General features: G+C 40.2%; 1 protein-coding gene across 1 annotated transcript in view; it reads left to right on the top strand.

Annotated features, from left to right (window-relative positions):
- Nucleotides 1–768: 768 nt before the first annotated feature.
- The window catches only part of LOC126149591 (uncharacterized), a 42,235-nt gene continuing 27,116 nt past the window's right edge, over nucleotides 769–15,887 (top strand). The window contains exons 1-3 of the mRNA XM_049915824.1: nucleotides 769–1,004; nucleotides 1,293–1,760; nucleotides 11,036–11,179. Coding sequence (XP_049771781.1) covers nucleotides 911–1,004; nucleotides 1,293–1,760; nucleotides 11,036–11,179 — 706 coding nt within the window. The 5' untranslated portion in view covers nucleotides 769–910. The remainder of the gene's footprint in view (nucleotides 1,005–1,292; nucleotides 1,761–11,035; nucleotides 11,180–15,887) is intronic.

The raw sequence follows: 15,887 nt of genomic DNA, 5'->3' as shown, positions 1-15,887 counted from the left end.
AGCATGTCCAATTTTTCTAGAAATACATTGATGATACCCTTAGGTGACCTGTAAAGGGATACTATTACTAACTTAAGACTGTCCATAACTATACCAGTGGCTTCAAAGTTCTGTTCCTCACATAAATAATCTAGGTCCAACTTAACAATGGAGCAGCTGAATGACTGATTAATATACACAAGAAAAAGTAAGGGCCCTAAAATGGAACCTTGTGGGACCCCCACATGTAATTTCAGTATCTACCAGCCTCGAAGTATCTGCAAGTGAATAGTTTTGCGACGAGGAACACTTATCATGCGCTTAACACGCTATTTCTGCAGACGACGAATATGTAAATAAAAAATGACGTATGCCAAAATACCCAGAGTACTCTTCAGTTGCTGCCAACTTAACTGGACATTTTCACTATTCTGTGTATAACTACCTGGGGAATTTTCTCGGTTAGCTATCCCCGTATTTAGCTTGTGATTGTACAAGCAGCCCTCAAAAAACACTGCCTGACCGATTTGTAGCAAACTCATTCTACAATATAACGAAATTAATCAACTGTAACATGTAATTGTAACTAGCCTCTTTTTCTCTTTTAAATTATCAACTGTGTAGTATTATTTGTTTGACGTTATCCATTGCCGTAATGGTTAATGACAATAAAATTATTATTATTATTATTATTATTAATAACGTACAATTTCATGTAGTACATAGCACGAGATAGAGAGAATCGAAATATCTCCAACGATCTTTGTTTTGTCATGTTGGCAGCCCATAGATCGAGCGGAATTACGAATTTAAACTGATGTGTGTTTGCTCTATGTATGCAGTTTTATGTTGATGAATTGATTGTTATTATTGATCAAATCTTTGCATCTTGGTTGGTGGTTACTTACTGTTTATCCGCAAACGTAAAAATATGTACGAGATCTTTGGAAACGGGGAAGCAGTAACTGTTCGTAAGAATAATAGTATTCCGAAGCCGCATCTTAGCAGTTCTATACCTATCAAAGGTAAGCCGTAATACGATTTAACTAATAATTGCTGTTCGTGTACTGTTGTTCGTTTCAAATGATAAATTTTTATTGTTCATTTGTACATCTCGTTACATAAATTTCACTGTGATATAAGAGTCAAGGGTCCCCTACAAACTACTTCTGTGAAGTACGGTATTGTATTATTCATAATGCTAATTTATTCACGCTGCTGTTTGTGGAAATTACTTGTGGTTACGTTATATCTTAATAGCAGCTATTTGACCCCTATCATTTTTTTCAGTCATGGTTTTTACGTATTTTCAGGTGAGCTAAATCAGAAATTGAGACCTCTGAGTTTAGGAAGCAGCAAAATAGTTCTTGGCGATGTCAGCAACAAAGTGAAAAATACGCTTACAGCAGATACTCAGTCGCATCTGCATTCTCTGTCACCTAGCAAATCAATAAAGAAAACTTTGTTTTCTGAAGTTCATGTCCATGGTGACCATTCAGCGAAGTCATCTGGTATTCAAATCAGTAAAAGGGACAAGTCTCCTAAGAAAGTAAAGACCCAGTTCACACCAAAGCCAACAGCCAAGAGTTCAACTCTTGGGTCAACAAAAGTTTCAATATTTGTAGATACTTGGAATGATGGTTGTCAGGAACCATCAGATCCCGAATTAGATGAAGTATTTCTTCCCAATCAGAATGAATTGGATACTTGTGACCTGGAAGTATCGCCACAGAAGATCTATGGGTACTGTGAAGGATGTGAGACACCAGATGATAGTGCTGGTATGTGCTGGCTTCTTAGTAATATTTCTTTTGATACAAATGTTTCTTTGTTGATTGTCACATTGCTATGTAACTATACTACCCTTTAATTTTAATTTAAGCTTAATTGTCAAAATAATCGTGATTTCTACATGGGGCATTTCTTATCAATGCTTCAGAATGGATGTTACACGTGTACCACACAGCAAAGAATGTCTGTAGTTTTATTAAAATGTGTGCTGTATCAGTAAAACACACCTTTCTGACAAGGGGAAACTGTGGAAAACCCAACTCAGAGTAGTTAGATGGGAACAGACCCCAGTCCTCCCAAATGTGAGTCCAGAACATTTAAGACTGGAGTAGCGACGTTGCATGGTGCATGATTAGGAGAATACCAATATATTTTGTCCACATTGTGATTGGAGTGCATAGTAAGTTAATAAATGAAAAGAAATTCAAAGTAAAAATGCAAGGAACACGAAGTAACTGAAATATACTGCTGGACTCACTAATGTACGAGTCACTAGTGTACACTCTGCTGGAGACAATGTAAAACTTATTATAGCCTACACCGAAAATAATGTCTTAAATATTTAAAAGCTTGCTAATTACTCAGAATTTAGTTTTTTTCTTCTATGTTCAGAATGTTATGCTATCTGTTTAGTGTGTTGAATTTATTTGTGGCACACACATTATGATTATTATGTGATCACTGGTGGGGAGGTTAGGATAGTTCTGTCCCTCCCATTTCCCAAAAAACCACATCCCATACAACATAGGAACTGCTCTGATTGAGCAGCTCATTTTTAGCGAATATACTTGGTACCTTTTGAAATAATGGTTTATGTTGCCAGGTGGAGTGATATAATACTGTGTTTCTTGTGCATACTCTCACTTTAGCAGTGTACACTGTAACACTGACAGATTGCCTAAAATTATGGACAGGTCAATGAATTTTTGCTGTGTGACCCTTGAAATTTATCATAAAGTTTTCTACTTTTCCATTGCCTGTACTTATGTTCATAAGTAATTCATATCCATGCAGGCTAAATATTCAATTTCATCGTCTAACATTCAGTTATTGTAACTAGTGGCCTATGTCAAAAGTGCCAATGTTGATGAAAAATCTTAAACCAGGTGGTGCAAGGCAAGTGCAATGGTTAAGACATGGAAGTGCAATTTGGGTGGAGTAGGGCTGGAATCAGCCATTGACTATCCCCTAAATCTCTTAAGATTGATACGGGTATTATGCTTTTGGAATTGTCATAGCCAAATTTGTTACATGCCAATAGCCTATCTTTGATCTTTTGACATTTGGAAGGCGACATTCTCAAAAAGATTGCTGAATGATTCTTTGCAGCCTGTTTGCACCCTTTGTATAATTCAAATCTGTGACTCATTTTAAGAGCTACTGATGCCCTTGGTATACATTTTATTCAAGCAGTAGTACAATTGAAGTCTGAGTACTTCATTAAACCTGTTGCTCCTTTGGGCATTAGCAAGACACTGTAATCGGTTGATCATGCAATTTAGCCTCACATTCCCCATAGAGATATTACCTGCAATATGTTTTATGCATGTTAATTACAGATAAATTGTTGCTTGTTTGTGTTTTACTGATACAGCATATATTTTAATAAAACTACAGACATTCTTTACTGTGTGGTATATGTGTAACATCTGTTATGAAGCATTGGTAAGAAATGCCCCATGCAGAAATCACTTGAGTGCTAAGACACTTCAATTCACATTTTATTGTATAAATGGAAAAATGTATGAGCTAAAGATAAGCTTTGCCACAAATTGGTGGTGGTGGTGGTGGTGGTGGTGGTGATGGTAGCAGCAGCATCGGTAGCAGTAATACTAACACTGTTGGTACTCATATCATTTTTAATTCTGTTAATATATTTATCATATTAATATTATTGTTATTTCTCAGGTAATAATGGTGTGAAAACCTGGTCCAGTGTAAAAAGAGGGCATAAAGGCCCTAAGCTGATCAGGTTAAATAATAATATGTGAAGTATTCAGATAAAACAGTCACATGTTGCCCATAATTTGATTCCCTGCACCTAAGGGTACCACAAGTGGTACAAATAATAGTCAATCAGTTTGTGTGTATCCTGTGCTTCGTTTATGTGAACATTAATTACAGTGAGTCATTGCCCCTAGAGAGAAATTGCTGTTTTCTAAGTATACTGTTTATTCTTAGGTGCAGTGAATAAAAATCGGCAGTTATGTGTTTGTTTTGTTGCTAACCTTACGTGGAGAGTTTCAGACGTGTGGGTCACAGATTGATCAAGTTTTGCAAGGATGCTCTATATTGAAAATAAAGACAAACATTTCGGCTTTTTGCTAGACACTCCCTAGTTTTTGGGAAAGATTAAGGTCAAAGTTGATGACAGAAAATCATATTTTCTCCGCTATACATTGAAAGATCATTTTTAACATTTTCATTAATATAATACTGGGTCCAAACTTAGTAATGTTGGAGTTACTAACATTTTTGTGTGTAGCTTGGATAGCCTTAAATCATCGTGTTTAGCAAAAGCAGGTTGGTGATCGAGCACTCAAGGCATTAGACAACCAACGTGCTTGATTCTTAGTCATGACATTGTCTGATGGTATTCTGATAATCTGAATACTTTTCTTTGCCCCTTGTTTTTTTATTTTTTATTTAAAAAAAACATATGATGAAAGACAGGTGTCAAACTGCTTGTGGGTCAATGCACGCATTTCGATAGGCATGTCTCATAATTCTGTGCTCCGCTGTGATTTCTCATGATTTTCGAGTCATACGATGAAATTTTTTACCTCTCGGAGAAAGTAAATGTCTCAGGTTGACAAAGGGAGGTACATTTCAGTGGTATCGCTATAATCACACCTCCTGATATGTTTTACTTCCAAAGGTAAGAACAGTGTTCCCATTATCAGAATATTATCAAACACGTTTGGGGGGGGGGGGGGGGGGCTCAGATCTAGAGAAACACCACAACGAAGAATCAAACACGGAGCAGCCGTTTGATAACCTAATGCCTACACTGCTAGACTGCCAACCTTGCATTTCATGACAAGTACACAGGCTACAGCATGAAAACATCGAGCATTATTAACATTACACCCCATGTTATATTAATAAAAAGATTGTATTTAGACGATCTTTTGAGGTACAGGATTGGAAATACTATTTTTCACCTCAACTTTGACCAGGTGTTCCCGCCCCCCCCCCCCCCCCCCTCCAAAAACTGGTGAGTTTAACATGGCCTTACTGAGCTGCCACAGCCAACGGTTGAAACCAAGGGAAAGCTACAGCAACTATTTTTTCTAAGGGCATGCAGCTCTACTGTATGGTTAAATGATGATGTCATTCTCTTGAGTAAAATATTTTGGAGGAAAAAAGTTCCCCAGTCAGATCTCCAGGTGGGCACTATTCTTTCAGATGTCATCATAAAAACTGATCTGGCACTCTGTGGGTTGGAGCATGGAATATTAATCCCTTAATGAACTAGCAAGGCTAGAAAATTTATTAAGGGATGTGGATAAGTGTAGATTAGATATTGTGGGAATTAGTGAAGTTCAGTTGCAGGAGGAACACGACTTCCGATCAGGTGAGTGCAGGGTTACAAATACAAAATCCAATTGGGGTAATGCAGGTGTAGGTCTACTGATGATTAAGAAAATAGGAATAAAGGTAAGCTACTATGAACAGCATAGCAAACACCTTGTCATAGCCACATAGACGTGATGCTAACACCCACCGCAGTAGTACAAGATTGTCAACTAAAAATGTGTGTCGTGAAGAGATTGAAAAAATATGAATGGTGAGATAAACAAAATACTTCAGATAGTTGACGGAGACAAAAATTTAATTGTGAGAGGGAGGGGAGGGGGGCGTTCCGTTCAGTAGAAGGAAAAGAAGAGAAAGAAAAATAGCAACTGAATATGGCCCGGGGAAAGGAATAAAAGAAGCAATGTGGTAGAATTTTTCACAGAACATAATTCAATCATTGCTAATGCTTGGTTTAAGAACCATGAAAGGAGGTTGTGTACTTGGAGACACTAGAAAGTTTCGGATTAATTATATAATGGTAAGTCTGGGTCTGAAGATATAGCCTGAATCAAATGTTGACTCTCACCTCAATTTATTGGTTATGAACTGTAAATTAAAACTAAATAAATGGACCTGGATAGCTTGAAAGAACCAGAGGGTGAGTGGTTCAGAGGGAGCATTAGCCAAAGATTGACTAGAACATGTTAAAGAAATACAGTGGAAGACGAATGGGCATTTTTGAGAGACAAAATTGTGATGGCAGCAGGGGATCACTTAGGTGAAATAATGAGGCAGGCATCCATGGTTATCACAAGAGATAATGAACGTAACCGATGAAAGAAGAAAATATAAAAATGCAGCTGATCAAGCAGGCGAAAGAGAATACAAATGTTTAAAACTGAGATTGAGAGGAAATTCAGAATGGCTAAGCAGGAATGGTTAGAGGACAGATGTAAGGAATTGGAAGCAAAATAGATAACTCCTATAGGAAAATTAAAAGAGGGCTTTGGAGAAAAGAGAAGCAGTTTTATGAGTGTCAAGGGCTTAGATGGGAAATTAGAACCAACCAAAGAAGGTAAAGGTGGAAGAATATGTAAAGCTCCTGTACAAGGGAGACGAACTTGCAGGCCGTATTATAGGAAGGAAAAGGGACATAGATGAATATGAAATAGGTATGAGAAGAGTTGGACAGAGCACTGAAAGACCTAAGCCAAAACTAGGCCCCTGGAGTAGACTGCATTCCATCGGAACTACTGAAAGCCTGGAGAAAGCCAACCATGACAAAACTACGCTAAACTGTCCATTCCATTCAAATATCGGTGCTGAATTATTAAGTGTGTCTAAAATTTAATTGCATAGGGACTACACTTCGTTAAATCCAAAGATACAGTCATTTTCATAGACAACTTAGTTCTTGAGTGTGCATGTATACAGTAGTATCACTCACCATTAAACTTGCCCAAAATCTTTTAGTTGTCGCATCAATGACGTGATGCTGGCATGCAACTGCTTTACAAGCATTACATTACATCAGTAATGCATGTGTGTTAGTTGCGTAGTGTACTCCAGGGAAACATCCACAGCTTCAGCATCAGCGGTGTGTGACATTTTCATGCTATTTCCTCGTGTTTTCGTCTCTCCCCTTTTATCATCAATTTTCTACACATTTTCAATTATTATTTCTTCATCTGTTAAAATTTGGTCTACCTGACAGTTTCCCCCATTCAACCACTTAGCAACATATTCTTCATTAATGTCTCCTCCTTGTGGGATGTGTAACATTATAATTAATTAATGACATTGTTGTACGCATCATTTCTGCTTGACGGACTAGGGGCTGGACTACTTAGGGCCAGATTAGTGAGAATTTAGTGTATTCCATCTGGTGTACAAATGTAGGAGACAGGTGAAATATCCCAGACTTCAAGAATAATGTAATACTTCCAGTTCCAAGGAAAGCAGGTGCTGACAGGTGTGAATATTGCTGAACTATCTGTTTAATAAGTCATGGTTGCAAAATACTAACACAAATTCTTTACAGAAGAATGGAAAAATTGGTAGAAGCTGAACACAGGGGAGATTTGTATGGTTTCCAGAGAAATGTAGGGACACATGAGCCATTCCTGACTCTAGAACTTCTGTTCTAATGATAGGTTAGGGAAAGGCAAATCTACTACTGTTATAGAATTTGTAGACTTGGACAAAGCTTTTGACAGAGTTGACTGGAAAACCCTGTTTGAAATTCGGAAGGTGGCAGGGGTAGGTAAAATACAGGGAGCAAAAGACTATTTACAATTCGTACAGACAACAGTTGGCAGGTACACATTTCTAGGGGCATGAAAGGAAAGCAGTGGTTGAAAAGGGAATGAGACAGGGTTGTAGCTGATCCCCTGTGTTACTCAATTTGTACATTGAGCAAGCAGTAAAGGAAGTCAAAGAAAAATTTGCTGAAGGAATTAAATGTTCAGGGTAAAGAAATAAAAACTTCGAGGTTTGTCGATTACATTGTAATTGCCAGAGACAGTAAAGGGCTTGGAAGAGCAGATGTACAGAATGTACATTGCCTTGAAAAGAGGTTATAAGATGAACACCAACAAAAGCAACACAAGGTTAATAATATGTAGTCAAATTAAATCAAGTGATGCCGAGGGAATTAGATTAGGAAATGAAACACTATAAGTAGTAGATGAATTTCACTATTTGGATAGTAAAGTAACTAATGATAGCCAAAGTAGAGAGGGTATAAAATGTGTGTGAGACACACACACACACACACACACACACACACACGCAACTGTGTCATTGGTGTGATCTTCAGTCGTAAGGCTGGTTTGATGCAGCTCTCCAACCTACTCTATCCTGAGCAAGCCCGGTATGTGGAACTATACCCATTTGAACCCACTCACTATATTCATTTCTGTGTCTCTCCTTACAAATTCTAGCTTTTGCAACCAACGGCTGCTTCGTCAGGAAAGAGGGAAGGAGAGGGAAAGACGAAAGGATGTGGGTTCCAAGGGAGAGGGCAAGGAGTCATTCCAATCCCGGGAGCGGAAAGACTTACCTTAGGGGGAAAAAAGGACGGGTATACACTCTCTCTCGCTCGCGCGCGCGCACTCACACACACACACACACACACACACACACACACACACACACACACACACACACACACACACACACACGCATATCCTCTGGGAGTGTATACCCGTCCTTTTTTTCCCCCTAAGGTAAGTCTTTCCGCTCCCGGGATTGGAATGACTCCTTGCCCTCTCCCTTGGAACCCCCATCCTTTCGTCTTTCCCTCTCCTTCCCTCTTTCCTGACGAAGCAGCCGTTGGTTGCGAAAGCTAGAATTTTGTGATACACATTGGCTGCAGCTTTGTAAAAGCTTATGCTGCAGAGCAGTGCACCTCATACCATATCAGAGATTTTTGCATACAGTAAGGATGGACTGCAGATGTTTTGCATTTAATGCCTATTTGCCAGTGTGCAAATAATGTTCAGACAATATGCCACAATAATTCTGTCCAGAAACAGCTAGGTAAATTCCAAGAATGTTTGCCAATCGAAGCCACAGGGTGCAAACGATATTTACCGAACATGCAATTCTAAATTGATCACGTGACTGTGGTGGCTGGTGTTATGATAAATTATTTGTGAGATGCTAGCAGAACCCAAATGATTTATGGCTGTAGTGAGTGGGATGCCTGGTATTGTAGACGTTTCTTCGGCCGATTGCCTCAAGTGGAGGAATCTAATTCCATGCTTATGCAATGTAGAAAATTGTTTGAATTTTTGTTGGAAAAGTGACACACTACCCATATTTTTGCGTGACATTGCCAGAGTCTATGCAGGTTATGATAAAAAGGGAATGCTTCCCATAGTGTACACATCAAATGGACTTTCTCATAAAGACAACATTGGCAACAAGTGAGGTGAGCCGTTTCCTTTGTAATTGAAACGCTCTTTTGTCGTTGCTGTAGTGACCACTATAAACATGCTCATGGCACCTGCCACCACAGTCACATGATCGATTTAGAATCGCACGTTTGGTATCCATTGTTTTAAGCTTGCCGCTTCGATAGGCAAACTTGCTTGGAAATTACCAACACCTGTAGTTGGGAATTATGTACATAAACATTGTAGCCTTTCATAGGCATCTGCAAAAGAGGACACTTGCACCTCCCTGGAATTTGGGTGCAGGGTTTTCAAAAAAAGTTCACAAACTTTAGGGACGGGTTCCTTACACCAAAACAAAGGGAAGAAGTTCATATAAACATATGTTCGAAAATCTTCAGTTTTGAATTATTACTGAAAATTTACCTCAAACGGCCTTCCAGTTACAACCAAACAACTTCATTTATCATTGCACGAGTTCGACTCATGGTAACCTAGATGGTGTTGTATTGCTGGGGAAACTTGTTTACGTACATCTGTCATCAACATTTCCATTGTTGCGTGTACTGAAGGTAGTGCGTTAACTGAAAGTGCAGCTATATTAGACAGCATTTCCAAACTGAAGGCAACAGTGTCATCAGATTGTTGGTGGTATGTATAGTAAAGTTGCTGAGATAAAGGGTCATTACACCACTGGCCATTGATGGAGGAAGACCACATGTTACTCATATGCCTGATGAGGAAGAGCATATTCTACAGGCTGTCAAAGAAGAGTCCCATATCGGTGCAATACAAGTGCTCTGGTATGTAATACATGTTAATGTTCAGCATGGAGCCAACACTTAACAGACCGATCACAGTCCTCTTGCTACAAGACAGATCAGACATCTGCACCAGTTTAATGGGCAGGCTGGAATTGTAGGTGACTGTGTGGTAGAGCCATACGTTCTCCCAGCACATCTTACAGGTGTTGTCTACAGGGTCTTTATTCATAACACCGTCAAAGACCTGCTAGGTGACGAACCTCTGCAAATAAGAAGAAACATGCAGTTTGTGCATGCTGTAGCTGCTCCACATTTCATCCCCAATGTTTGGGATGCACTGGCTGGTGTCTACCATGATAGATAGACAGGTAGAGGAGGACCAGTTCTGTGGCCTGCATGTTCCGTCCAACCTCAGTCTTTTGGATTCTTATCTCCGGGAACACCTTAAACAATTGGTCTGTGCAGCAGACCACCCAGATGCAGAAACTCTTCGTCGACGTGTCATTGAAGCCTGCGAAACTGTTCGAAACTGGCAGGGAGGATTGGAAAGGGTATTACAATCCATGATTCGATGAGTGCACGTGTTCAGAAGCAAGAGGAGGACGTGTCAATCACTTTTTGGGTTTATGTATTGATGAGTTCCAAACAGCTAGAGTGTAAACTTTCATTAATAACTTGAAAACAAAGGAATTTTAGACACGTGAAAATTCAGGAGTAAGAAAGAAACTGCTTAAGAGCAGTATATGTTGTTGTTCTCGTTGTTGTTACCACAGTTGTCTTTTTCACTGAACCAAGTTTTATTTCGTACGTCATTAACTCTGTGATTGACATTTGCTTTCGTGTATAAAAGTAGATAACATTGTAATATTAGTGCTGCCTGCTAATAAACTCTGACTACGTTGGTAGCAAAAGAAAGCTGTCAGTGTCACTCAAGGGTATCTTAGACTGGTATTGTTGCAGCAAGCTGTCCGTGAACCACCACATGCAGTGCTTTAAAGATGTAAGAAAATAATATTGCTCATTTACCAAAGGGTAACACAGCTATTTTATTTGCTCCTGTAATTATGCTTTTTATGTATTTTGTAGGTGGTTGGTTGCTGGAACCTTTGTGGGATAATAAAGACGACCTTGCTAGGATAATTAATCTGGAACCAAGCCCTGAGATAGAACCAGACTTTCCAGGTGTTGAACATTTCAGTGCACAAAATCCAACAGATGAAAATAATTTTGGTAAGTTATACATTCATATGTAAAATTATTTCATGACACAGCAATATTATGAAAAAGATAAGAGTGCTACTCACCATACAAAGGAAATGTTAAGTTGCATAAAGGCATGACAAAAAGACTGCTATAAATTTTAGCTTTCACCAAAAGGCCTTCTTCTAAAATTTAAACACACGTATTCATATAAGCTCAACTCTCACATACAACTGCTGTCCATTTCCACTGCAGCCGGACTTAGATGCAATTGCACCTGATGGAAGCAGCAGTCCAGTGGTGTCAGATAAGGCGGCGGCAGGGGAGGGGGGGGGGGTTGTAATGCTGCTAGTGGGAGCTTGTAGGGACATGGTGGGGCAGCGTAGGGTTTCTGGGTGCAGTTGGTGAGGTTTGGGTATTTGGGGGGGGGGGGGGGGGGGGGGGGGCGGCAAGGACTAGTAGGTGTGACTTTAACAATTACTGTTCCTTTACCACACAGCACCCTGCTCATCGCTATTGTTGCCATCTCCCTCTATGCTAACATCCATAATGCCCATGGCCTTGTCTCTGTTGAACACTACCTTCCACCAACACCCGACGCTCCAAACCTACATTGCCTTTTCTGGTCACCATGACCAACTACATCCTTGTCCACAATTACTCTTTGAAGGCAACACCTCCAAACAAATCCGTGGTACAGTGCTAGACACCCGCATAGCACCATGTTATGCTAATCTATTCATGGGCTAGCAATAACTCCATGTAGACAGTTGCCACCTATTCCATACAGCTAGGCCACCCATGGCTGTTGCATATGCAGTGATGAGCAGTCCCTCTCTAAATACACCCAGGGTGTCACTGGGGCCTTCATAGTCCAAAATTTCTCATCCAGCTGTGTTTAGAAAAATGTCTGCCATTCTTAGCCTCTCTAGTCACCTACCACCTCTCATGTACCCACCCTCCATCCACAAAGGAGTACTCTCCTTGTGACTCAGTTCCACCCAGCACTGGAGCAGGTGAAACACATTCTCCAACAGTTTTTCGAATACCTCGTGGCATGCGTGGAAACGAGAAATATCCTACACACTGTCCTTTTCACCCTTCCAAAGCAGTATTCTGCTACTCACCAAACCTACTCCGTACCCTTGTCTGTCCCTCCACTCTTGCCCCAACCTCTTGCCCCGTGGAAATCCCTGCAATAGATCTAGATGCCAGAGCATCCAGCCATCCTGATTTAGGTTTTCCGTGATTTCCCTAAATCACTTCAGGCAAAACCTGGGATGGTTCCTTTGAAACAGTTCAACCGATTTCCTTCCTGTCCTTCCCTAATTTGAGCTTGTGCTACTTCAATCCTTTTACAGGCATCTCGTATTCCATCAAAGGCAGGGCTATCTGTGAAAGCAGTTATGTGATGTACAAACTGTGCTGCAATCACTGTTCTGTGTTCTATGTGGGCAAGACAGCCAGCAAGCTGTCCGTTCATGTGAACGGCCACTGACAAGAGTGCCCAAGAGACAGCTGTACCATCCAGTTACAGAACATGCTGCCCAACTCAATGTGCCCCACTTCAATGACTGCATCACACCTGCACCATCTGGATCTTTCCTAACACCACCAGCTTTTCTGAATTGCTCTATATCATATGTTCCTGTAACCCCTATGGTCTCAATCTTTAGTAGTCCATGTCCTTTGCTTACCTGTCACCTTCCCTGCTCCCACTCCAGTACAACAAAGCCTTCAATTTCACCTATGCACCCACTAGTCCTTTTCTCCTTCTTTACTTCTCTCATTTCCTGATACCCCATCCCACAAACCTCCCAATTACAGCTTACAGCACTACCCTGTCTCCCTACCATTTCTGCACACTCTCACAAGTAGCAGTACACCTTCCCTCAAACCCCTGCCCCCACCCCCTCTGTTATTTCCGCCTTCCCCTCCCCACTCCATACCTCCTCCGTATCCCATCATCAGATTGCTGCTTCCATCAAGTGCTGTCACAATTCAGTCCGGCTGCAGCAGCCAATTGCTGTAGTCCATCCTGGACTTCCCATTATTTTATAATACAGGTTTGTGTGGAACAGTAGATACTGTTGAAGGATCTCTGTTATTCGAGAAGTGCTAATAATTTGTCTATATATTTCTTCTGCATGTCCTAAATTTATCCTAGTTTTGGTGAGGTGTGTGGATTTTATTTTTTTTTCCCCCTTCCTGATGACAAAGTTGTTTAATGTTATCTGATAATGATGATTTACATATGAAACCTCAACCTAAGCATCTGTTTCTCTAGTACATACAATCACTCTTTCATTCGGTATGTGCCACTCTTTGGATTCAGTGCTGCTGGAAGGATTCTGTTGTTTATGGTGAAGATGACTGCATCATTCAATGGTCTCCATACCACATCTGTGGTGTTAAAAGTACTCTGCTGCTGATTTCTTGCCATTCATTATACTGAGGTACACTTTGGAAAACATGTATCCAAGAGATCATTGCTCACATAGTGTCCGTATTTTGAAATTTCATCTAGAATGTGCTTCAGAAGAGAAAAATGTTTCCCTGCAGTGATACAGAACTCGCAAAGGGTTCTTGGTCATCATATATGACTGCATTCTGTTCATCACTGTGGTATCTGAGCCTCGGTTTTAGCACGAGTTTCCTGTAGAATGAGTTGGTTGCCCTACCATTAAATACTCTTATTGAAATAACTTTGTGACAACTGCCATATTAGGCAAGGCTCTGCATGTATGTACAAAATGGGCTAGACAGTGGGCAAGTGGCTCCTACCACTCCGTTAGGTGAAAATATCAGTTGCAGTATTTTAGTTTAATTGGATGTGTCTGCCGCTAAATCTTTTTCTTTTACTTCTGTTGATGACCTTCAGTGTAACTAAAGCTGATGGCCACTGCCGGCCACTTTCCATGGATATCGTGATCTTTGGTGTATGAAATTCACTAAGCACATGCTGTTCAAGAAATTGTATGTCAGGTGGTTTCCGAAAAACCTGACACCCAAGCACAAAGCAAAACACTATGGAACAGGTGTGGCATCTCTCCAGCGGTATCATGATGATGGTGACGAGTTCCTCAACAGGAGTGTCACGGGCAATGAGACGTGGCTTTCTCACTTGACCCTGGAAACAAAGCAGCAATCAATGCATTGGCGTCACAGTGGATGTCCAGTCAAGACAAAATTTAAACAGACCATGTCGGTGCAGAAAGTAATGTGCATGGTGTTGTGAGACAGGAAGTGCACTCTACTCGTTGACTTCCTGTCCAGAGGTGAAACAGTGAACACGACTGTTTCTGTGAAACAATGCAAAAACTGCAATGTGCCATTCAGAACAAGAGGTGTGGATTGCTTACTGCAGGTGTTGTGCTGCTCAGTGACAATGCTCGTTCCAATGCGACTCGGCACACAGCCACTGTTTTACAGAATTTCAGCTGAGAGCTGTTTGACCATCCAGCATACATCATGCCTCCAGACACGCTGGTCACATTCATAGGCGGCAGACTTCTACAACACAGGAATACAAATGTTGATCCCACAATATGAAAAGTGTCTCAGTTCTTTTGGTGCCTATGTCAAAAAATAGCTCAAATGTAGCTTGCCAATAAAGTTTTTCATGTAACTGTGTTGCCTTTGTTTAAAAAAAAATAGGGAAACTCCCTTTTTGGATGTGCCTAGTACTTGATAAACATTGGAGATTGTCTCTTACAAGGTTGGCAGCTAGGCACCACACGCCAGGCTATTGCTGCCTGCTATGTAGCGTGTGGAACTGTCTCGTGTTTCTCTTTTTTTGTATGCTGCCAATAGAAGGTGAAGCTTGATATGAAAACACTTACTGAAATGAAAATCCACTGGCACTTAGCAGCTGATGGTGCTGGCAGGATAATTTCCAGTCTGCACTCCCTGGCGTCAGGAACTTTGTGATAGGTGTAAAACAGGTCTAAAAGCTAAATTCCTGTTACTTCTGAATGAGCAGCTGGACAAACTGAGAATAAATCGGAAATTTCCTTATCATTGGCTTCTTCTGTTTCTGCAGATACGCAACATTTGCCACCCACTGCTACATCATTGATGATGACTGATCTCTCTTCAGTTCCAGAATTGTTTCTTCTAAATACTCCTCAACCTGAATCGTACAGCACTTAGCGTAATTGAACAATTGTAGAAACATTGTCATGGCTTTATTAATTTGTGACCATTGTTTATCTGTATACCACATTTAATGAAGTACTATACTAGGTGGTTGTACTAAAAATAAACCTTCCGTAGCAGAGTTTTTAATGTCATGAAAGCACTTTCACCATCTTAACTGTATTGCAATGTGTAGTATATCAGGAGAAGTAGCAAATCAGAAACTTGTCTCCTGCTTTGTCAAGTTAGCTGATACTAATTATTCCAAATAGTGGAAACTGACTGCACTCATTCTCTAGAATTTGTGCAGTTTGTTTTTGTTTTGGGATAGCTCTTGAGAAAAACCATAGTTGACTATGTTTTATATTTATAGCGTTTTACATCTGTATATTGAGCAAGCAGTAAAGGAAAAGTTCGGAGTAGATATTAAAATCCATGGAGAAGAAATAAAAGAATAAAGGTTCGCCGATGACATTGTAATTCTGTCAGAGACAGCAAAGGACTTGGAAGAGCAGTTGAACGGAATGGATAGTGTCTTGAAAGGAGGATATAAGATGAACATCAACAAAAACAAAACAAGGATAATGGAATGTAGTAGAGT

Source organism: Schistocerca cancellata, chromosome 2, assembly GCF_023864275.1.
Source record: "Schistocerca cancellata isolate TAMUIC-IGC-003103 chromosome 2, iqSchCanc2.1, whole genome shotgun sequence".
NCBI lineage: Eukaryota > Metazoa > Arthropoda > Insecta > Orthoptera > Acrididae > Schistocerca > Schistocerca cancellata.
The sequence above is the reverse complement of the archived record's forward strand: the minus strand, read 5'-3'. Positions and strand labels throughout refer to the sequence as shown.